General features: G+C 34.4%; 1 protein-coding gene across 1 annotated transcript; it reads left to right on the top strand.

Moving 5' to 3' along the window:
• The first annotated feature begins 15,329 nt into the window (after window positions 1-15,329).
• On the top strand, window positions 15,330-25,088 carry LOC145667922 (uncharacterized). The gene is made up of 2 exons (XM_081735347.1): window positions 15,330-15,514; window positions 23,870-25,088. The coding sequence occupies exons 1-2, from the start codon at window positions 15,330-15,332 to the stop codon at window positions 25,086-25,088; spliced, it is 1,404 nt and encodes a 467-aa protein (XP_081591473.1).
• Window positions 25,089-25,486: the final 398 nt, after the last annotated feature.

The following is a 25,486-nucleotide window of genomic DNA, read 5'->3' as shown; positions in this document are numbered from 1 at the left end:
TCAATATGTATTAAATTGTATGTATGTATGTATTAGCATGTGTGTATGTATTAAATTGTAACATGTGCGTATGTATTAAAGACAAAATAAAATAAAATATGCATACCTTGCACTCCAATTTCCTTGCTTACATCTTCCCATAATTTGTTCACGACGTGTCGTTTGTGGTAATTTGTATGAGCTTGGTTCCACAACGGAAATTTATCAAAAACACAATTTATTAAAGCATCAAAACTATTTCCATTTTTATTTCTTTTCCTCCGTACCTCGCAACGTCGTCTGCTTTCACGCAAAACAAACTTTCTTCTCTCATGTAGCGCTGAATTCCTCTACAGAAGATTCTCCATTCGCACGAATACGGACCAACAATCCCAGCAGGTTAGGATCGTTCGCATTCGCATATTTTCGTCAATTTTCGCAATTCGCAGGTCGGAACTAGTCGAAACACTCCAATTTATTTAAACGTACTGTGAAATTCGAATTCGCAATCGCATTACGAATGGGTCCAATGGAGGATCGGCCTTACTTTCTCTCTAAGACGCTCGGTCATTGAGAGGTACTTTTCCTACACGCTCTAAGACGCATGGTCATTAGGCTCCTTTAACTTCACCGACGAACCTCCAAAATAATTAGAAAAACTAGTACTTATTTGTAATATTTTGTATTCAAGAGGAAACTTCTATAATAAATGGTGATGGGAAAGTCCAAACTATCGTCTAGTATCTTTTAACTCCACTCTCAAAGACAGAAAACTTTACAATAAAAAAAAAAAAAAAAAAAAAAACTTTAGTGAAAGCAGAAGTAGACCTATGCCAATCGTAGCCAATAATAACAGCTGACGGTTCCCCTGGAAAGATTGTTTGTAACTAGATTTATTCATTACATATGAAAATACGCTATTAAATATCAGATCTTAACAGTGATCAGACATCCTTAACAATTACCCTCATACTCCTAACAGTTACAAAAATAATATTTTAAATATCTTGCAACATTTGGTTATATTAATTCGATTTCTACTATTGTTCATGCATCTTTTCCAAAACTAGAAACCATGGATAAAAATTTACAGAATAATCAAAATTTCGTAATGTACGTAGTTTGAACTCCATAATATCCACATTTTGAATAGTTCAAAAGTAGCCTACATACAGTAGTTTAAAATGCAACATACATACAGTGCCGCTCAATAATTTTCGAACACCATGGAAATTTGTAAGCATTTACTGTGATCCTATTATTTTGGTACGAAAACTTTACCGTCTTGCATGAGAAGTACTCCTGCTACAGAATCAAATTTGACGGCAACTGAATCAAGGTCTGAGAAGTACTGCAGATAATATGTCATTTTATAATTTTTAAAATTGAAACAAAAAAAAAAAAAAAGATATTGCATAGTATAAACAAAAGTGAGGAATCTGAGGCAAGATATTAAGTTATATTTGAAAAGTCTACTCATAGAGGGTCAACACCAGTGTTGCCAACAACCTCTGAAGAAAGTAGGCTAGATGGCCTTCAAAAATAAGCTTTTTCAAGCAAAAGATGGCTAGATTTTGAAGTGCTAACATGTTACCCACATTATAGATTTTTAATCCCCATTTTGTGTGTAGGATTATAAGTGACTCATAATTAAAATTTGAAAATGTATTTTATTCGCTGAACACTAACAAGCAACATACATAACTTTAAATTACAATAAAATCCATCAACAACTCATCTGATTTGTGAAAGTCAACAGCCATAATTATCAGTTGAATTGATATGTCATCATCGATGATGTCACAGGTAGCCGAGGCACTGGAACTGGACGCACCATCGTTGGATTGTGGATTGTTGATTGTGGTTGTGTAGGTGTAGACTGCCATTGTCCCTATTTTTAGTAGTACTTCTTTCGGCAGGTCATAGTCCTTACAAAAACTTCTTATTTCTCCATATACCCACATGAATCATTATAAGTTGATTTTCAAAACGTCTCTTGTTCGTTTTCGAATCAACATTCAGATAGTGAGTAAACTAAGATTTATTTATTAATTTTTGCTCTTATTTGGTTTCAAAACCTATAGGAAATATGAAAGTATGTTTCTTAACGATTTTGAAATTAATCACAGTAATTGAGAAGTTAATGCAATAAGGACGTAAGTCTGAAACATGCAGTTGGAGAAAAACGATGTTGAAAACTTAAGTAGTGTTTTTTCTTACATAAAACAATGTAATATGCAGCATTTTGTTCTGATATTGAATTGAAATGTTACCAAGAGGCTAAACAAGCATGGCAAAAGCCACAAAAGCGTTTGGTACAAAAAGGGCGTAAACTCGCTTACGCCCTTATTACATCAAACTCCTCAATTATAGCTAAAATTAAAAGAAGGATTTCTAATTTAACCTTTACCTCAATTTTGAATTAAAAATGGACGACAGATTCTTTTGAAACTGAACTCTTCACATTGAGAGTAATCAAACTAATTAGATATCCTATTAGTTTCCTTTAATAAAGAAAAACAATCTCTATTGCTTGAAGAACCCAACAGTTTACTAAATTTGAATTAGAAATCTTTCATTCTTGTTACGAAATGAAAAAATTAAAATAATTAAAAAGTAGCAAACGGGGCCGTCACGCGAGCCGCATTAAAATTCTTTCTGAGTCAATAAGTATTGTTAAGTAGTTGTAAATCTGTGGGTGGGGAGAGAGAAGTACGAAAAACAAGTGGGTTTATGTAATAAAACACCCTCAGTCAGGATAAATCAATTAACACTGCGTTGGTCGCGCCCTCCACTGTTACGTGAGTGGTCGCGCGTTCTACTATTGTAGAACATCAGTATTTTTCTATAGTGCTACGACTTTTAGCAATATTCGATCTTGTGTATGTTAGTTGTAATGTTATACAGGTTTTAAATTTTTTAAAATTATTTTATTTGACTAATACAAGAATATTGACAAAAATAAAAATTGGGTATATCTTATTTAACATATTAACAAATTCGAACAAAAAATCTAATGAATGTTTAGGTATAAGTTGAAATAACAGCATAAACCCTCTTCTATGATAAATCATACTGATAGAATGATTTGATGTACTCTTTTTGAATGATTGTCTATTCCAAGCAGTTCGTCGCACACGCTTTTCTGGTTGTCTGGGCACACCCATCTCTGGGATTTTCCAAAAGATTTTTCTTGTTGAATTGTTGCAAAAACGGCCACAAATGAAACATTTTCCTATCCCCGGATGCTATGTCTTGTAGTAATGGAACACCTTCGCTGGAGCCGAGGAGAAGTCTTCTTTTGTGTCGAAGCTCGTTTGGCAGGGATTCCATGGCTAAACGTTGGCTTTTCGCTGGTTTTATCAACTCAAAAGTTAGATCCTGTAGAATATTCTTGTGTTTGACATTCTCATCGTTCTTATTTGCTCTAAAGATTTTAAGATCATTAACAATAAGTACATTCATAATCAATTAGGCATGAAAATAATGCTTTGTGGGCCAGGCCTACGAAAAGCTGGTATTATATTCAAATTGGGAGTTCATGAGTTTATTGATGTTATGGGATCTACATACCAGCGAGAAGGTTCTAACTTTTCTCTCTACCGATATAAAACGCACATATGTCGAGAGAAGGTGATGTAGCAGGACCCGTTATTTCAACACTGGTTTGTACTGCAATGTTTTCTTCTTCTTCCGGTACAATGTCTGGTATATCTTCGGTATCACTGCACTCAACTCTCTTTTCAACACAATCTTCTTCGAGCTCCTTCATGTCTTCGATCCCAAATACACATTTACAGTCACTTTCTGCCTCCTCTAACCAAAGAAGCAATTATTCTCTGTTATGTTCTGACATTACAAATACATACAAGCACGTATTCTACAAAAATAACGAAAATGTAAGACGAAATAAATCAATAATACGAAACAAACCAGTACGCCAATAGTCGCGCGATCTACAATAGTAGAACACTAATGAAATCCTGTAACAAGTCGGAGCAGGTTCAAGAACAAGGATTGAAATTAGACTGGAATGTACAAAAGGTTGTCGGAGAAAGGTACATAACCGCTCAAGGTCGAGCGCGTTGCCAACTGTTCAGGATTTTAAAAATAATACACCTGTTCTACAATAGTAGAACGCGCGACCACTGCAGTGTTAATATGATAATATACAATGACAAATAGGCTAACCTTTAAAAATTACACTTTATTTTCAAAGAAAAAGTATTTTTAGAATTAAATTAACTGCTAATAGAAAAGCCAAAAAGGGAAAAAAGGGTTTCATAAAATAAGCTATATTTAAGGCTATAAGCATTTCGTAGATTTGTATGGCTAAATGCCTCTCCGAATAGGCTAAATTTACCCAAAAATAGGCTAAATTGGCATCACTGGTCAACACAGTGACAATACTTTGAAAGAGAAAGTAGTTTTACAAATTTTGTAGTTATCTATAGCTTATATATATATGCTGGCTTTAAAAAAGCTAGGACCCCCGATTTTTGTGAGTATCCGAAAAATAGATTTCATCTACGCTTTATTATTATACTGAAATCAAAAGTAGTCAGAAATAGTAGAGCCAGTGGTTTTAATATTGATTCATATAATAATAATAATAATAATAATAATAATAATAATAATAATAATAATAATAATAATAATAATAACTAACTAACTAAAAACTAACTAACTCTATGGCCTATGGAACCCGGAGGTTCAGTGCCGCGTTCACAAAAGCTCTCCACTGACTTCTATCCTTAGCTAATTGCATCCAGTTTCTACTTTGTATTCCTATCTCTGCGAGATCCATCTTAATATTGTCCTCCCATCTGCGCCTAGGTCTTCCTAATGGTCGTTTTCCTATGGGTCTACCAGTCAAGACTTTGAAAGCGTTTCTACTTTCTTCCATTCTAGCTACATGACCTGCCCACCTAAGCCTCCTAGACTTGACGACCCTAACAATGTTGGGTAAACCGTATAAACTATGTAGTTCCTCGTTATGAAGCTTCCGCCATTCCCCATTCTCGTTCCTCTTGGGTCCGAATATTCTTCTCAGGATCCTGTTCTCAAATACTTTCAGTCTATGTTCTTCCCTCAAAGTAAGCGACCATGTTTCACAACCATACAGAACAACAGGCATGATTATCGTTTTATATATTTTAAGCTTCGAATTCCTCGACAGAATTCGCGACGACAAGAGATTTTGAACCGAATAGTAACACGAATTCCCTGCTTTTAGTCGACATTTAATTTCTTCGTGAATATAATTTTCGTCTGTTAATATTGATCCTAAATATTTGAAAGTATCCACTTTATCAAAAGCATTATTTAATATTTTAACGCCTCCACAATTTGCCGTATTACGGTCCCGACGCACTTCCATGTATTTAGTTTTCTCTGCATTTACTTCTAAACCCATGTCCCTGCAAGCGTTTAATAAGATCTCTGCATTTATTTCTATTGTTCTCCTATCATCCCCTATTAAATTTACATCATCAGCATATGCCATAACCTGGTGAATGCCGTTCAACTCTAGGCCCTGGATGCTATCTTTGATTTTCCTTATGGCGTATTCCAGCACAAAGTTAAATAATAATGGCGACAACGCATCTCCTTGTTTCAGGCCATTTTCGACGTGGAAGCTCGTGGACAAAAATTTTCCTACCCGGACTTTACTTTGGGATTCACTTAAACATATCTTAATTAATCTAATTAGCTTTCTCGGTATTCCAAGTTCTGTAAGAACGTTGTATAATGTTTCTCTCCTAACCGAGTCGTAAGCCTTTCTAAAATCAATAAATAGTTGATGTACCGGGGTATTGTATTCCCACTTCTTTTCGAGTATTTGGCGAATGGTAAATATTTGGTCGATAGTTGATCGATTTCGTCTAAATCCGCACTGATAATCTCCAATAATTTCATCTGCGTATGGAGTCAATCTTGCTAACAGAATATTTGAAAGGATTTTATAGGATGTTGACAGAAGAGAAATGCCTCGATAATTATTACAGTCAGTTTTGTCGCCTTTCTTGTGAATTGGAACAATGATTGATTCTTTCCACTCTTGTGGCAATTCTTCCTTGTTCCAGATAAGGAGAATGAGTTTGTGTATCTTGTTCCACAATTTTTCGCCTCCAGCTAAAATTAACTCAGCCGGAATTTCATCTACACCCGGAGATTTGTGTTTCTTCAATTTCTTTATAGCGGCTTCCACTTCTATTCGATTGGGTTCTGGAATATACGGTTCTGCGGTGTGTATCTCCTTTTCTCCACGCACATTAGTTTTTGGCTGCGTGTTCAGCAAATCGTCAAAGAAATCTTTCCATCTATTTAAGAGGCTATCCGTATCGGTGAGAACTGTTCCGTCAGATTTCTTTAATATATAAGCACGAGGTTGATAGCCTTTCTTAAATTCGCTGATACCCTTATACATGTCCCGGATATTTTTATTTTTACTATTATCTTCAAGTTCCTTAATTTTAGCTTTCAAAAAATCCCGTTTCTTTGTTCTAAAAGTTTTGGAAGTTTCCCGCCTGATATTTGCGAAATTTTGTGTAGTTGTTTCATTCGGATTTTGTAGCCACCGTAATTTTGCCTGTTTTCTCTTCTCTGCTAGTTTAATGCATTCTTGGTCGAACCATGGTTTCTTCCTATGTATTTCCGCGCGTCCCAATTTTTCTATTGCTGAACTTTTAATGCTATCTCTAATTTCAATCCAAGTATCATCAACACTAGTGCACTCCGAGTCTTCTAAAACCGCGAATCTATTCGAAACTTCATTCTGGTATTCCTCTCTTACCTGGCTCTCTTCTAATTTCTTTAAATTAAATCTCTCCGTTTTCGGACATTGAATATTACCTTTATTCAACGATAATCTCTCCCGTATTATAGCTACTACCAGGTAGTGATCAGTGTCACAATCAGCCCCTCTAAACGATCGGACGTTAATTATGCTAGATTGTCTTCTTCTATCTACTAAAACGTGATCAATTTGATTATGTGTTTTTCCGTCTGGTGATGTCCAAGTGTATTTATGAACGTCGCGATGTGGGAATTTTGTACTCTTCACGATTAGGTTTTTGGATGTTGCAAAGTTCACGAGTCTAACACCGTTGTCATTACTTTCCTTATGCAAACTTTCGTTCCCTATAATCGGTTTGAAAATATCCTCTCGTCCTACCTTCGCATTGAAATCCCCTAATAGAATCTTCATATGGTATCGCGGGAGTTGATCAAATATCCGTTCCACTTCTTCGTAAAAACTATCTTTTATATCGTCACCCTTATCTTCAGTCGGAGCATGTACATTTAAAACAATAATATCACACCACCGTCCCTTAAGAGTAATAAAAGAAAGTCTGTCAGTAACAAATTCAACCCGTTTAATTGCTGGTAATATTCGTTTGTGAACGAAAAACCCTGTTCCTAACTGGCGATTTTTATTTCCTTCCCCGTAAAAGAACATAAAATTTCCGGAATTCTCAGATCCATTTCCTTCCCACCTAACTTCCTGAACTCCTACTAAGTCCATCCTGTATTTCTCTAACTCACTCGTTACAGATTTTAACGCGCCTGCCCTATAAAGACTTCTAATATTCCATGTTCCAAATCTCATGTCCATTTTCTTTTGCTGATGTCGTGCCAAGTTATCAGTCCTTGTCCGAGGCTTTTGTGAATGTTTCTGAACAAGTACCTTTTTTTTTACAGGATGAGGGTTTTAGCCTTACCCAAACCCCCAAGCTGGAGGACCACTCCTAGTCGTCTGTCCGCGACTGCTTATTCAGTATATTCGCAGCTAACCTCTATATCTAGAGGCCTTCTCCTCGATCCGCAACCTGAGGACGCGCCATGCCGTGGTGACAGGAACCCACGTTACACGGAATAATAATAATAATAATAATAATAATAATAATAATAATAATAATAATAATAATATTAGTCTAGTAGCTTAGCGACTGGATCATGCAAAATGTGATACCAACATACCACTTTCAGGGATGATAGACCTATTAATAAGAAGTAAATCCTGATATAGACCCAAATCGGCGGGGGTCTTGTTTTAGGTATATGACGTCATCAATATGGCCGCCAACGAATTGCGACTTAACTGAGTTCAAAAATGTATAACTCCATTACCATTGAAGGTAGAAACTCCTTTTTACCTTTATTTTGCAGAGAATACATTATACCTTTATTGTCATTATAAATACTTGCCTTATATTGCCGCCATTTTTAAATATGGCGTCTCAAACTGGAAAAATGTTTATTTTCAAAACGATTTTCTATGTTTTATAGCAAATAACTTTGAAACTGCTATGATTAGGGAAAATACTTTGATATAATCGTCAAAGGTCATTTCAATAGCTTTCAAACGCGACCAGAATCATTGATGTATCTCAACAAATAACCGAGATAATCAATTTTTTGTAGGCCTAAAAGTCGAACTTTCGAGAATAATGTTCGAATGTATCCGTAGATGTAGTTATATGGCATTTGTAGTTCCATTGGCCCTTTGATAATAGGAACATAGTACCGCTACCAATATGTTCCTTTTAACGTGGAGAATAGCAAATCACAAGTGTTTATCTTTTGTCCGTGCTGAAAACCCTTTATAATGTCCGTGCTGAAAATCCAAGATGGCCGCCGCGGTTTATCTCCGGTACGAGAAGTGAAAATTTCTCGCCACAGAAAAATAATAGAAATATGCAACAAAAGCCAATCTCTTTCTTTTGATGTGAAAAAAACTAGACATAACATGTGATTGACTCTCCTTTGTGTCTACAAGCCAGTATATGACGTCATAAACACAGTATGGCGCCATGGCTTACATATGGATTATGAAAATTATTTATTTCTCGCATTAGAGAAACGATAGAAACTTGCAACAACCATCAATATCTTTTTTCATATGTAGAATCATAAAGACATAAGTTTTATCTTTTCTTTCAGGCGAAAGGCGAGTATATGACGTCATAAACCCAAGATTGCCGTCGACTCTTAAATATTGTAATGCATAATATTATATGATTTATTTTTCTCGGCCCAATTCAAATTTTGGTACACGGCCATGAATCTTGAATCATTTCTTTTTTATTTGCTGGACAATCAATTTTATTCGATCGGTGAAATTCTCCTCCTATTGTAGTGCATTGGATCAGATTTGTCCCTGGATGTTCGCCCTGGATCATATCAATTATGCACGTTGGATGTCAGTATTCGTAAAGTCTTTGGGAGAATTGAATGTACGAAACTCACAAGTACATGATGAATTTCAAAAAGGTAATTTGTGGAAAGAAAGACTAACAGTAAATATTCGTACATGTCCCACGACCAGTTACATGAACAATGTAATAAGGATCTAAAATGTGAGGAGGTGCCATTGGTCTATTTGATAATGAATGTGCTCTTCTGCGTTGGATGGTTTCGGGTCCAGTGATTGCAGGATTACTAACCGAACTTGAGAAAGAGGCAGAAATAAAAGACGATTCAGATTATCACAGTCATCATGAAGATACAGACGCTTTTTCCTCTAGGTTCAAAAAACATGTGAAGGCTTTAATAAATCCATGTGAAAATGATGACAGAAATACATTTGCTCAAGAAAATGGTGCCCTAATATGCGTTGCCACATATGCTGTTATGGATGAGAAAGCAGCTGAGTCTGTCTTCAAAGCAGAAAAATTGGGAAAGCAACAGGACAAACATTTGTTCGGAAACGGCTCATCGAATGCCAGACGCCTTTAAGAGAACCGATTAAAAGAAATAAACTTTCGCTTTTTCACACATCGCAAAAAGAAGGAACGAAGAAAGGACTCAAGGAGTCAATTTTAAAGAGTTACTGTAACCTGTTTTCTCGCTTATACGTAGCTTGTCAAAGTCGAGGTGGAAACATCAAAAATTTCTTTGCTCACGAAAACCTTTTGTACCCTCCGTCACTCTCTTCAAATGGTGAATTGCGCAAGGGAGCAAAATCAGATATTATTTCTTGCTTAGAACCACTTGGAACATCACAATACGATGTACCTAGTGTATCGTGTGTTATGTTTGATGAAGCAGTATTAGCTCACATGCCGAAGCCTATTCCGGGACAGACGTTTTCTATGTATTACACTAACACATTTCAACCATTTTTAGAAAAGTTTGGGAGTGATGTCGTCAGAATAGACATAGTCTTTGACACCTGGCAGTCTGAAAAAAGAAGAACGAGACCAACGAGGAAAAGGATCAAGAATACTTGTGAAAGACTCCACACTGACTCCCAAAAAATGGGCATTGTTTTTGAATAATTCTGAAAACAAAACTGATTTATTTCGACTTCTGTGTAAACCCTCACAGAACATAAGTGATTCTGGTGGTAAGAGAGAGATTATGGGTGCATGTGATGATACCGCAATCAGCAAACTCTAATATGGACGTGATAAGCCTTACGCCCTGCAAATAAGAAGAAGCAGACACACGCATGTTCTTGCATGCATTGCATGCCAGCAACCAAGGACATAGGAATATCTCAATTAAAACTGTCGCTTCTGATGTTGTTATTGCCGTTGCTTTATTCTTTGAGCTCAATGTATCACACTTGTGGATTGAATACGGGAGTGGTAAAAATAAGAGATATATTCCTGTCCACGAAATTGCAACAAGCCTAGGAAAGTCTCACTCAAAAGCCCTGCTCTTTTGGTACGCATTTGCAGGGTGTGACACAGTGTCCGCTTTTGGTGGTCATGGCAAGAAGACAGCTTGGCAGGTGTGGCAAGAATTCCCTGAAATAACAGATATATTTATCAAACTTTCAGTTACTCCTGCTGAAATTTTAGCTCAGGACTTTGCAGCTCTTCAACGCTTCACCGTACTCCTGTACGATCGCTCTAGTTCTTTACTAAATGTTAAAGACTGTCGACAAAGATTAATGACGAAAAAGAATTGTTCTTACGAAGGGATCGCTCCTACATAGACAGCCTTATTTCAACACTGTCTGCGAGATGCCCTACAGGCCGGGTATTACTGGTCTCAAGCTCTCCAGAAAGTGCCCATAATACCCGAAATTTGTAAAGGGGTTGGAAGATGGTGGATCGTGGTTATTATTCTCTGTGGTCCTTACTTCCAGAAGTTTTTGTGCACTGTAGAGAACTTATTCGCTGTGGTTGCAAGACTCCTTGTCAACATTCTTGCAAGTGTCAAAAACTTGGGGTTAGTGTGCACTTTGTTGTGTACCTGCGATGGACAGTGTGATAGAGTAGACCATTTTAGTGTGAGTTGACCTTGTCTAAATAAGAAATGTGATTAACAAAAATTACTTCCCCTAGTTCTCTGAAGTACGTTTCAGATGATAAGTTAATAGTCATACTATCTCACAATATTTTCTCTTCCAAATTCTTAACATATTTAATTGTATAACTGTTTATTGTGTTTCAAATTTATCTCTCGCTGATATACTGTTAAATTTATACATTGAATTTGTTTCATAAACATTTTAATACAAACTCCAAAAATATCAAATTAGGCTGGGCGGTGGTTTGAAAATGTGACGCCTTTTGCCTCGAGCTATTATGTAAAATAATATGAAAAGCTTAATTTTCAGACAATTACATTCTCAATGGACTGATTAAAAATATTTTAAATGTAAAATATGTCTTTCGAAATGCACAGTTCTCATATTCCTTGAAATATTCATTTAGTGCAAATACTACTGCAAGCCTTATACTTTCATATAGCGCATAATTCTTTGTTTAATAACATGAAAAATATTCACTTTCGGACAATTAGTATTAACGAGAATATATTTCAAATTTATTTTCGAATAATGCATAATTTCAGCTTTGTTAGTTTTTCAGTTTAATGCATAATATAATATTCAAAATACATACAGCGGCTACTTTGTATAACGATGTCATACACTTAAACAAGACAAATATTAACCCTTGGGGAGAGACACGATACACTTTTGTGTTACTTCATGATCCAACTTATTTAAGGAGTAAAAATAGTGGGTTTGCACGTTTCTATCACCTTTCTTAGGTGAGAAAGGCATAGTTTTCTTTATGCATATTTAAGAGTCGACGACAATTTTGGGTTTATGACGTCATATACTCGCCTTTCGCATCAAAGGATAGATAATAACTTATGTTACTTTATGATTCTACACATGAAAAAAGATATTGGCAGTTGTTGTACGTTTCTATCGTTTCTCTAGTGCGAGAAATAAATAATTTTCATAATCCATATGTAAGCCATGGCGCCATACTGTGTTTATGACGTCATATACTGGCTTGTAGACACAAAGGAGAGTCAATCACATGTTATGTCAAGATTTTTTCACATCCAACGAAAGAGATTGGCTTTTGTTGCATGTTTCTATTATTTTTCTGTGGCGAGAAATTTTCACTTCTCGTACCGGAGATAAACCGCGGCGGCCATCTTGGATTTTCAGCACGGACATTATAAAGGGTTTTCAGCACGGACAAAAGATAAACACTTGTGATTTGCTATTCTCCACGTTAAAAGGAACATACTGGTAGCGGTACTATGTTCCTATTATCAAAGGGCCAATGGAACTACAAATGCCATATAACTACATCTACGGATACATTCGAACATTATTCTCGAAAGTTCGACTTTTAGGCCTACAAAAAATTGATTATCTCGGTTATTTGTTGAGATACATCAATGATTCTGGTCGCGTTCGAAAGCTATTGAAATGACCTTTGACGATTATATCAAAGTATTTTCCCTAATTATAGCAGTTTCAAAGTTATTTGCTATAAAACATAGAAAATCGTTTTGAAAATAAACATTTTTCCAGTTTGAGACGCCATATTTAAAAATGGCAGCAATATAAGGCAAGTATTTATAATGACAATAAAGGTACAATGTATTCTCTGCAAAATAAAGGTAAAAGGAAGTTTCTACCTTCAATGGTAATGGAGTTATACATTTTTAAACTCAGTTAAGTCGCAATTCGTTGGCGGCCATATTGATGACGTCATATACCTAAAACAAGACCCCCGCCGATTTGGGTCTATATCAGGATTTACTTCTTATTAATAGGTCTATCATCCCTGAAAGTGGTATGTTGGTATCACATTTTGCACAATTCGGCCCTTTTATGCTGCTAAGCCAGTAGACTATATGAGAGATAACAAAGAACTGTTTTTAACATGGATTTAGAGTAATATGAAGAAGCCCCATCATTTAGGCTATCCCTCTGCTGTGACCGAAAGCTATACGTCTGTTCCAATATTGAATTCGTATAGTTTTTTAAGTCTATTGTAGTTTCCAACTATGAATCGAAATATTTTGTTTTAGTTGTAAAACTACATCGAACGCATTTAATATTTCTTTTATTTAATATTTGATTCTTTTTTATTCATACGTACATTAAACACCCAAGTTTACGTTATTGCGTTTGTTTTCATAACGAAAGTGCTTTGCTCATGAATAAATTTGCATGCAAAATTTAGGTCGCAAGTTCAAGGCCTTAGTATGTTGCTCTATGTTAGTACAGAATCTTTTGAAAAATTGGATTTTGATTGGGATTAAAAATACTATGATTGTTGCATGATATGTTTTCTTCTCTTTACAAATGAATAACAAACAAAATTATCTTGTTTGTTTGCTTGCCACATAAACAAAATTATCTTATCTCCTTTATATGGCAGTAATTTTCGACGTATATCTCGTGTTACTATTTTCAAAAGCACAGAAATATAACTTCAAGCTAAAAAAAAATTGTTTGCGTTGTACATGCTAGAATTAATTATTTGGTTTGCTTTGTTTTCAACAAAATTTATTCTTTAACGAATCATACCATCGCATATACCTGTTATAATATAAACATTTCATAATATAGAAAATTTATGAGTTCTTAATGGCCTGACATCGTAATATCTAAATTCAACCAGATACCATATTCGCATGAGCACCATCAAATATTTACTTTGACATGATATGATTTGTTGCTTAATTGATGGTTTCCAGGCTAGAAATTAAGGACTGCATATATTTTTGTAATGAACTTATACGTACTTCACGTTTGCCCAGACTTGTATTTCTTGTAACAGGTAAATATTCTTCTCAAGTTAAGGGTTTCAATTTAAAGTAAGCTATTGTAATTACATAAGGCTTCAGAACACGGTGTTTAGTAAAGGTCAAATTGAAGAGGTCCTAGTCCTTCTATTAATTTAATTTCTCGAACCTATAATGAAATTATATCAAATATCCAGGAAAAGGACCAAATATCAAATATAGTTATCACAGCTAATTTTAACTATACATTTAAATAGACTTGATAATAATTACTATTAATTGTTTTCCTACTATTGATATTGTCCTTGTAATTTATTTATTTCTCGTTTTCACTTTCTTTAGCAAGAACTTTTGAGCATACTTCCACATGGCTAGCGGTTTAGCATATGCGTCTTTGGGGCGGGAGTGCCAGGTTCGATTCCCTAAGAGAACTCATGTGGTTTTGGATCCCTTGTTAAGCTATAGATTCATGTCTCATATAGCCTCTGTGCTGAAAGGAATACTAAATCCTAATCCAACCTACCCTTTTTATAAAGATTTTTTTTTATCTTCACTATTATAAAAGTCTTCAATTAACACGCAGCTATGACATATTGAACTGCCGTTATGACGTGTTTATGGAGTTCCAATTAAAAGAAAAATCTTTCAAATATCAAACAAATAAGTTATTCTTAAAAGTATGTTAAATATTCAGGATTTTACCTTTTTTTATATATATTATCACATACATTAGAAGTTTAATTCAGATTTTTTTTAGCATAATTAAAGATACAAGCAATTAACCAAATTTGATTGTAATGTAATTGTCCTGATGTACAAGTGTTTAGGCGAAGTATCTGTCCTAGGTTCTTAGCAAAAGTCTGTAAATGGATAGTAAATTTAAATATGATAGTAGAATAATTTTGTTCGTGCACAGGTAACTAAAACCACTTTGTATGGATGATATCTGAACGCTTCTGAAACTTTTTTTCCAGTTGATAAATTTTTAAAATATGTTCTTTAGGTTAGCAGATATTTCTTTATTTGTCTCAAATACAACTCTAGGGTGATAATAAATGTGCTAATATTTTCTATTCGGTACGGACTGTGTATTTTTTTTCTGACGCTGGCTTGTTGCGGGGTAATGAATTCCCATTTGTTACAATGGATATGGCGCGGGACCTTCACACACTAGGACCTACGCGATAAGCGTCACACTGTCGTACGCATACCGCGGGTACTTGCCACCTGACAGAAGCTAAGACCTTTGCATACTACGCGACTTCGTGTGTCGAAAACGGGCCACAGCGCCACAATTTATCTTTCCAGCACCCGGATACTCATTATGAAAGATGAGCTCAATGGAAGCTTTCGATGCAGACGCTTTCATTGCAGAAATTCAGGCATTACCTAGTATTCAGAACTCCAGCAGTAATTCCTATAGCAATAGAATTCCAAAGACGAAAGCATGGGAAAAGTGTGCTGTGCATTCCATAGTGGATTCATGGATATGCCATCGAAAGAGAAGAATCGTATGGTAGTACACTGGATGTTGCCATTTTGTTCTTTCTTACATTTTCCAAAATTCGGTACCAAGCCAATGAACTGTTCGGTGGAAATTGCAACATAAAACTTCATTGTTTATCGCTTCATTTTACTATTTCAAATTAGACTCTAAAAAAATATCACAAATGACCAGATATTCCCAAATATATTTTACACATTCACAAACTGCGATCATCCAGGCCAATATGTAATTTTATAACATTTCGTTATTTTTTTATATTCTGCTTGTATTTAATATGTATACTGTACGAAAATATGAAAAATAATGTTTTATAAGCACATGCGCATAACGCTGATGCCTTGTGGCACTCCATCATGAAATTTATAAGGAGAGGTCGCGAGGTATGAAAGTAATACCTCATGTAGTCAGTAACGGATTTAGCAATATACTGACTAGGCTCCGGATTTAGGCCGCAGCTCAAAGAGGACGGCAAACTCCAGGCTACATAGTACTCCTTATGGGTGTGCTTAACTTTGTCGTTAAAGAATATAACAGATTGTTTAGCTTTATGGCAATGTAAAAATTGCATATTACAAACAATATAAAGTGCATTGTCCCCATGTTCTGGCTAAAAGAAAAAGTCACATTCCCGTGACACGTGAAGTAATATCTAGCGCTTGTCTTGTCGCGGGTGTGTGTCGAATATCAGCGACGCGACGACACAGTTTTCGACACACGAAATGTCGTAGTCTGCAAAGGACCTTACAGAGGCTCTCACCATGCGGGACCAAACAATTTGCTCAGAGTATATTTCTATCAGCACTGACATGATTGATTGGAAAATGTATTAAACAATGGCTAGTCTTCAAACGAAACATGGCATGTTTTGAACAGACTGTTCCTATGGTTGAACTGGGCAGAAACTATCCCTAACTTTTGGATCGCATTGTAGATTTTCAACATAAAAGTTACCAATGATATTAGAGTGTAGTGGCTAATATTTGAGCAGTTTGAATGCCAAATGATATAACTTCAAAAACTAAATTTTCCAGAAGAAAAATTTGAACTTCAGCATCTCAAATAAATCGCATCAAGTGAATATTATTATCTAAATGCGTTACAAAGTAAATTTTACAATTTTACAAATTTTACAGAATGTATTTGGTTGAAACTATCTGTAGAAATATGATTTTTTTCAGATATTGAAATTCAAAGTTCTCTCCTGGAAAACGTCTATTTTCCATTTACATTACTTATCATCCAATTAGTCCATTTTAACGATAGTATGAATACTTACAATCCATATAGATACCATTAAAGAAATGGAAACTCTATTAAGAGAGACGTTTCCGTTTCTGTACACGCATGATACTTTAATAGTATAGTTAATGGCAGCTGTCACACACTCATTTCTTTGATACTTTATCATTTATAATCTAGGTTACGTAAGTCAAAGAGTGGTAAACATAAGCCAAGAGAGAGAAGCATTGGTGGTCACTACATATGCTTATAAGATACTTTATATGTTATTTTTCGTGTTATGTGGAACCATTAAGAGATATATTTAACCATAACTAAGTCAAATTCAAACCAAACTAAAACGAGAAACATAGAGTAAAATATTTCTTTTCGTTTCATAAGTTTCAACATCACATGTCGGTATCTTCGGGTGTGTTGCGTTAAATATATTTACAAGCAACAATAAAATTTTACAGGTTATGAAAATAACATTACACAGAATTCGAGTCATTTAATTGAAACAAAAAAAATCTTATCATTCATCGTTTATCGTAGAAAAAATGTTTGGAAACACAAGAAATATAAATTACAAATCATCAAATAAAATCATTCGTGAATCAAAGTTCTTTTAAAGTCATTATAATGGGAAATTCTTGTTATCTCTATATTTAAAGAAGTAGTTCGACTTAGAAATGAATTTTTTTACAAATTATTTCCATTTGTAGAGTTGAAAATTATAAAAGGAATTTTGTTTGTCTTGTCGCGGTACGTTTTCAGTCATTCGCGAGTAACAGAGGAAAAAAATTGTGATGACGTCTTACGTGGTGAAGCAGCGAGAGCAGGCTTCCATACACTGTGCCATGTATTTCGTTTGTGAGAGGTGCGGTGACAAGTTGTAAAGTGGGATTTCTTTTCCCAGAACTGATTGTAAAGACTTAAAAATGTCATCTGCATGTAGAAATGATAATATGTGATGGTTGGCTGCACAAAAGTTTTTATAATATTATAAACCATAGTTTTTCCTACAAACCATAAGTTCAGAGTTTCACAAAATAAACTAAAATTTCGAAACCAATACCATGTAAATAGATGGCGGACGAGATTGCTACAACGCCTAAGTACTTTTTCTATAATCATGTTTCCGATTGTCAAATATAAGTATGTTCATTTTCATGTTTTGTTACAATTTTTAACGCTGACCCTATAATTTTGTACTTCAAGATATGTACAGGAACTCGACATATGTGGCAAAAATGAAACAATATCTGTGAAGTTTGTCAAAATATGAAAAATACTTTATCGGTTAAATTTGTATAATTTACATCGCTCTCCGCGGAGCAACTCTCGTCACCTGTTTCATCATTGTCCCTTGATACAGAAAAATTATACGAAATCAATGTCCTGAGGAACATTGTCATCGTCACTGATTCCTTCTACTAGCTGGTATATTTCATTCCCCAATTCACACTCTATAGCAGTTGTATTTAAATTTATTTCTAAAGCAGTGCCGTCACAATGATGAATGACACCGTTGCTTTTACCCTCTAATGCCTTGTTTCGACTACAACCGTCAATTGCGCCTTGTACAATAGTTTTATGTTGGTAACTGGACATAGATCGGCGCTTATTCCATGGCTCGGATTCTAAAACTTTCAATAATATACCTGGAACAGCACTCTGTCTCAGTTTACGTGTAAATAATTCTTCTGGTATTAGCTATTCTTTCAATAAACATGAATGTTCGAAGTCGGACTCTTCACCGACTCACATTGAGTTGCTGCGTAGCCCACTAGTGACTTCAGGAATTGCGATTCATCAAAAACAAATGTCTATAGAAGCTGAAGGAGACGACCTACCAAGATTTTTAAAAAAATACAGGGCTCTTATTTTTTGTTACTCATTCTATTGAACCAAACTTGTTTTTAACTCGAACTGCTGCTTCAAATATATTCCACTATCGATTTCGTAAAGATTGACTCAGCGAAGAGTCAATACACCAAGTTAAAACCCTGCTTATTTTAAGGTTTATTATTTATTTATTTATATAGATATAATTTTAATACTAATTTTGATATTCATGAAATTATGAGCACCTTGTTTGCCAAGTCAAGATTATCAGAATCGTCCAATATAATTGATTGTTCCGAACCTGGAGCGTTAGAGTGACTAGCTTAAAATATTACAGGCCGGGATTCGAATCTCGTCTGGCAGAAATAATCATTTTCCCATTCCCTTATCATCGCATCTTATACGATATGACATAATAGTGAAAATTGAACCTGAAAAAGAGGTAGTATAAATCTTACACAACCGAGCAGGTAGTTTGTTACTATTAACTTCAGTCCATATAATTTCATTGTTGGAATAATATTGCAAAAATCTGGATAATTATTTGAAGCAAGAATGAACACATTGAAATAATAATAGAAAGTTATAAACAAGGACGAAGTGAACTCTCTAGTAGTTGTATGGTCCGAGTACTAATGTGATTCGGATCCTACTTAGGTCCATGTCCCATATAGGCTCGATACTATAAGAGAAATTAAACTGAAGATAAACTAACCAAAAAACCAAGTACAATTATCCAGCAAATTAAAAAAGTAGGATGGAGATTTTCAATCTTCATGGTGATATCAGTTAATGGTTTTAAGTATCACGAGAACTTAATTAGAAAAAATATTGTTTCTTAAAAGAAACAAGTCATTGTCTGTTCTTATGATTCAATACAGTAACTAATCATGCCCTGTACTGTACATTTGAATGGAAGTCTACTTAATTTGGGGTTGAAAGAGGTGCATGGAATAAAACTGCTTCAAATTTCTCACTCTTTGAAAAACTAGTTCTTTTCCTTAAATGTGAATAGTTCCTTTCCTAATTTTAATAAAGAAACTTTAACCTCACCTTTTAAATCGATGACTTACGTGTGCGAGGTCTCAGATTCGATTTCCGGCGGGAGGAACACAAAAATTTTAATCTCACAATCATTCAGTCTCATTAATCGCCTCTCTCCTTTAGCTTAAAGGGCACAATCATGGAATGTTAAACTTTCAACGAAAACGAAACTTATTGGATTGCAAGATTTATGTTCATGTTTTCTGTATCTTGCAGTCATCTTTCTTCCTTTTATCCCACCATCTTTTCTCTCTATCTGTCTGTTTCTTCCCTTTTTTCTCTCTTTTCTTACCGTTGTACAGCATTTAAAACTTTTTAAAAGCAAATTCATAATTTAAATATCAATCTGATTGTTTTAATATTCCTCGGCCTATACAACTAAGATCAAAATAATATTATATATATATATATATATATATATATATATATATATATATATATATATATATATGTGTGTGTGTGTGTGTGTGTGTGTGTGTGTGTGTGTGTGTGTGCATGTGTGTGTGTGTGACTGATCAGTGCCTTCTAGCTATACTTAAAGAAACAAAGTAACATGTTATAACTAGAGAACGACGTATATTAGTTAATGGAACATCCATTTATATTTATCTTGATCAAATGAAATAAGTGAAGCGAAGATTATTTTAGTGGCAGGTAGTTAGTAATTATCAATAGTAGTAAAGTAACATATTGATATTCTGAAAAAGAAATATATAACTGTTAATGGAGTATCCATTTATGTTAATGGTAGATAATGTGTCGTAACATTTGCATTATAGTTTCGAAACATGTTTGTTTGTATTCAACACAGCCTGCAAGGGAGTCAAAGCGTAAACAGCAAACAGTAAAATATTATAGTCTGGTTTACTCTATAAATTTGAAGTTGTTTTATGGTAAGAGTTTTTAAGTTGTAATAAACTTGATATACTCATGTCTCATTATAAGGAAGTAAAAGGAGGCAATATCGGTCCCATGTTGCCAATTGTAATTTCCGTCACTGAGTCTTCATTGGCTAATGTCCACAATTGCATTCCGAAAGACAGAGAAACGGAAGATAGTGCTCTATTTTCTATTCAAGCATACTATCTAACGTGACAGTGTAAAATACCTGTTATACGATAAATATGCGCTGTCAAATAGGAAAATTCAACCTATTTAGATAAATATCAAAACATTCATACTAAATTTGCTGCTTCAAGTTTTGTCTGCTGTTTCCAAAATTTGTCAAATAAAGGTTCGTAAAATCGAAGGATAAGTGTATTATGAAAGTAAATAAACTATACGATTCGATACAGATTACTTAAAATTAAAAATACTTTTTTTGCAACCAACAATGTAATCTATTCAGCATAACCACTGTAGTAATTGTTGCGTAAAGGTATGATTCCGGGGTCTCTCAAATCATCCTTCCTTTTTTCACAGCATCCTTTGCAGTCAGTGTCGTCATGTGGAGGTATCGCTGAAGAGAATCAGTGGAATACTGCTTAACTAATTATGGTGCTTAATACATTGTTTAAAGCATGGGTAAAATATATCATCATTATGTTTAGCTCAAATTATTAATAGAGCATGAAAGAGAAATAACATACCATTGATTTCCAAAAAAAAATTAAGAACTTCGCCATATATGGATTTCATTCTGTAAGCGAAAAGCTACCTTTTAAATTTGGGCAATCCTCGAGTATATTCTCATTTTATCGGAAAAGTTTTAAAAATTAATTTCTATGCTTACCAAAAGCAAAAATGTTGATTTTGATGAGGTCTGATGTCCTTGCCCTATTCAGAAACAGCAAATATCACTAACAGTTTAGAAATAGTTAAATTGAAATCATTCAACTTAAGCTGGAATTAAGTGGTTACAATAACTTAATGTAGAAATAACGGATAATCAAATAACGACAAATGAAAGTAGGTATATGTTTTCAAATTTGTATAACAAAAATAAATGTTTTATATGTTTTAGTATTTTAGTTCCAAACTGGCATTCGTTCATTTACAGCAAATTCTGAAAAACCGAGGAAAACTGTAGGATTGACGTCTGTTTTAGAACTAAAAATATTTCAGGGCGTTCAGATGATTCACATAAACACTCTCAAGTATTTCAAATTTTACAAGCTATACAGAACCTACAGGATTTGCTGTAAATGAACAAAAGCCAGATTGGAAGCGAACGACTCATAGACTCGACTTCTCTAAACTCTGTACTGTAGAGTGGTAGTTTCTGGTCTATAGTGATAAATCTTATAAGTCATTGTTGCCTCTTAAGTCCTGTTTGAAAGTAGTAGTAATCGGTCAGTATTTCATATTGTCTTTTTAATGGAAGGATGGAGAAGAGGTCTATTCTACATTGTCTACAAGAAAAGCTTTTCGTCAGCCATTTCCACCACTTCTGGTTTTATTAGAGATATTAGAATAAAGATAGTATATGTTCTTAGAATGCATAATTGATCACAATTTCTTGGAATCTATTACTGTTTTTGTTATATAATGATCAATGTCATAACCGGAAATATTTGATAGATGCCATTTTCAGTGGATGCAACACCTCCATCATCGATCCTGATTTCTAACTTTTCACCCTTCGTATCCTGGTCAAAATTAAAAGTAATCCAAAAGTAGTTTTTGATATTTCCTGGACAGAAAGACTACACATAAACAAATAGGGTAAGTATAAGTAAAAAAAAACGAGTTCTGGTAAACCAACATCCTTAATGGAAATCCATTAGCTATGTACCACGCGAGGTTTGACATCAATTCCTCTCTTACCTTCGCTGTTAAGAAACATGCAGTGCGGAGAGTTTCTAATTCCATACGAGGGATGTGAGCTTATGTTGGATTTAGTCTGTGCTGTGCTCGTTGCCGCATCACCATATACCAAGTATTTTAATCTTATTTGCCACCTTTGTTTAACTTATGGTCATAATTATGACTTTCAATATAACAACGAACATTATAATTCATATTTAAATTTTCCTCTCAACACCTTTCATATACTTTAATTCCAATCTCCAGTAAAATGTATGAAGTTCCACATATATAGGGGCAACACGGTGTGTCAGTGGGAAAATGCTTACTTCTCGCAAATGGTCACATAAGATAAGTTCATGGTGTTTAATATAGTGTTCTCCAGCATCCATTTCCTCCAAGCTTATCCTCCTTTATCTTGGAAGAAATTATCTTCGGACAATAAATCAAAGATTTTGTTTCCCACTTCTTAATCTAGTGCGTTATTTTGATGCAGTTGGGCAAGAGTTTGATTGCATTATATTATTCTACTGTTACCACTGACTTACAAGGCCACTGCAATAGCATTCTATCCCTCGTGAAATTGGTTTACTGTCTTTCTCGATGCTGTATTTACTATTAATTTCTTATGTAATAAAATTTGTTTCAAGTAAACATTGAAATTGTTATTCATTCTTAATATTATATATGTTTATAATCTTCGGGTGCTCATTACATAATTAAATGAATTTTAAATTGAGCTATTTTCTTTACAGTTTCTATTCATACCATCAGGAGGATGTTTACAAATTATATCCATGTCTACCTACTCATATCTATATTATTTGTAAGGAATTATTGTTGCTTTCACACCGTACATACTTCAGATCAACTTTTGCATAAAGAACTTAAATTATGTGTTCACTCTATATTGGAAACATATTTCCAAAACTCAAGAAGCCTAACGGTTGTACAGGACCAGAAGATTGAAATAGATGATCTGTTATTACAAGAAGACACCAAGCCTATCGTTCGTTTGGAATCCAAATATACTGTGGAATTTGTATCTCGTGCTTATGGGGTACATTACTACTTGTATTATGAAATTGAAAGAATGGACTATGTTATCTTTGTTGAAGATATTGTTACTTTTAGAGAAATAATCTGTCATTTAAAAAGGTTACCTTTGTGGAATCCACGATCTAAGTTCCTGACAATTATATATTCCTTTAACCTAATTTCTCAAAATATCAGTGATGTGTTTCAAACATGTTACAAAGAAGATATATTAAATGTTATCCTCCTCACAGTTACTGAAACTAATCAACGGCTTGGCATTCAAAATCAGAGCACTTTGATGATATTTCGTTCGACTTTAGTTTACACTTATTTTCCGTTTAAAGGAAAATCTTGTTCGGATACAGAAGGGATACTCCTAGATATATGGAGACGAGATAAGTTTCAGAATGGTATAAATTTATTCCCAAACAAGGTATTAAATTTACATAAGTGTACTCTTTCCCTCACTAGTGCACATTTACCGCCTCAAAGCATTATTGATTCTAAATCTACTGGTGTTGTAAATTTGATGGGTAAAGATGGAATGTTAATACAAACGTTATCTGAAAGGTTTAATTTCTCTCTGAATTTGGTCTATGGAGCATCTCTTATGGATTATTTCTCTAAAGGGCTTCAAAAAGGTATTATAACTGGTTTATATGAAGGACGGTTCTTGCATATGAATGTACCCGATGATGCGATCTATGACTTTGATTATATATTTTCAAGAAGTTTTATTCATGCAATATGGATTAGTCCAGCCCCTGATATCTATCCTCAATGGATGAATTTATACTTTCCGTTTGAATCATTTCCCTGGTTACTAATATTAGTAACTTATTCTGTTGTCACTCTACATATGTATGCCACCCAACAAATAATCTTAAAGAAGCCTCAGTCCTTACCTATGACATTCCTGTATAGCCTATGCATTCTGTTAGGAGTATCCACGAAATATCCAGAGAAGGTTTCCATTCTTAGGCTTATCTTTTTGTTGTGGGTTTTCGCAGCATTAGTGATCAACACTTGCTACCAAGCTGCTTTGTATGGATTTCTTACTAACCCCAAGAAGATTCCTCCCATAAACTCTATGAAGGAAATCGTTGAGTCTGGAATTCAATATGGTGGATTAGAATACATGAAAAATTACGTAACTTCCTTTAATGACTCTAGTGCTCGTACAATATACGAGAATTGGAAAGCAGTAAACACGCTGGATGAAGCTTACGAAAAGATAGTTGAAACTAAAGATTTTGCAACACTATGGACACTGCAATACACAGAGTATATCATTTACAGTAAATCTTATTTAGATAACAATGGGAAACCTCTGTTGTCAATAGTTCCGGAAATAAATTCTTGCTTTCCTTGTTACTATTCTATAAGACGAGGATCTCCATTTGTGGAAGTCTTCAATTATGTTGTTCAAGGCTGTGACATTTCTGGTTTGTTTCAAAAGTGGCATAGAGATGTATTGTATTCTGCAGAAATTGGAGTTCAAAGAACACATCGTACTGAAAAGGTGAAAATATTAGATATTTCAGCATTAATAGGCTCTTTTGCTTTACTTATTCTTGGATTACTTACAAGTACTGTCGTATTTGTTGTAGAACTAATATTAGAACAGTTAGAAAAAAGATGTAGGAAATTCAGAAAACATGAAGAAAGGAAAATATATGTAAGTAAATAAATCGACTGGCATTTTGAGGAATAAATGTTGTACAAATCTTGTACAAATCTATTTATAAAACCTATACGGACCTATACAGACTAAGTCCGAAAAAATGATCCTAGATTCTTACAAATTCTCTTTAGATCTGGATGATTTTCCTTGCATTTTTCTCAGAGTCAGGGTGGAAATTGGACGGTGATATTGCATTATGCATGTGAAAATGTTGTTGTAGATAAACAATATAGCTCTCGGTAATTTTAAGTCACAAATTTAATACATTAGTTATACTTTTAATCTAGAACGATTTAAAACGTGATGGAAGTAGGGGAAATATGATTACTACAATAATCATCCATCTGCTTTACGCTATTTGCTAATTAAATGGCACCGCTGAACGTTGCAAGTGACAACAATAG

Source organism: Thermobia domestica, chromosome 13, assembly GCF_964235325.1.
Source record: "Thermobia domestica chromosome 13, izTheDome1.hap1.1, whole genome shotgun sequence".
NCBI lineage: Eukaryota > Metazoa > Arthropoda > Insecta > Zygentoma > Lepismatidae > Thermobia > Thermobia domestica.
This window is presented reverse-complemented; position numbering and strand designations above follow the sequence as displayed.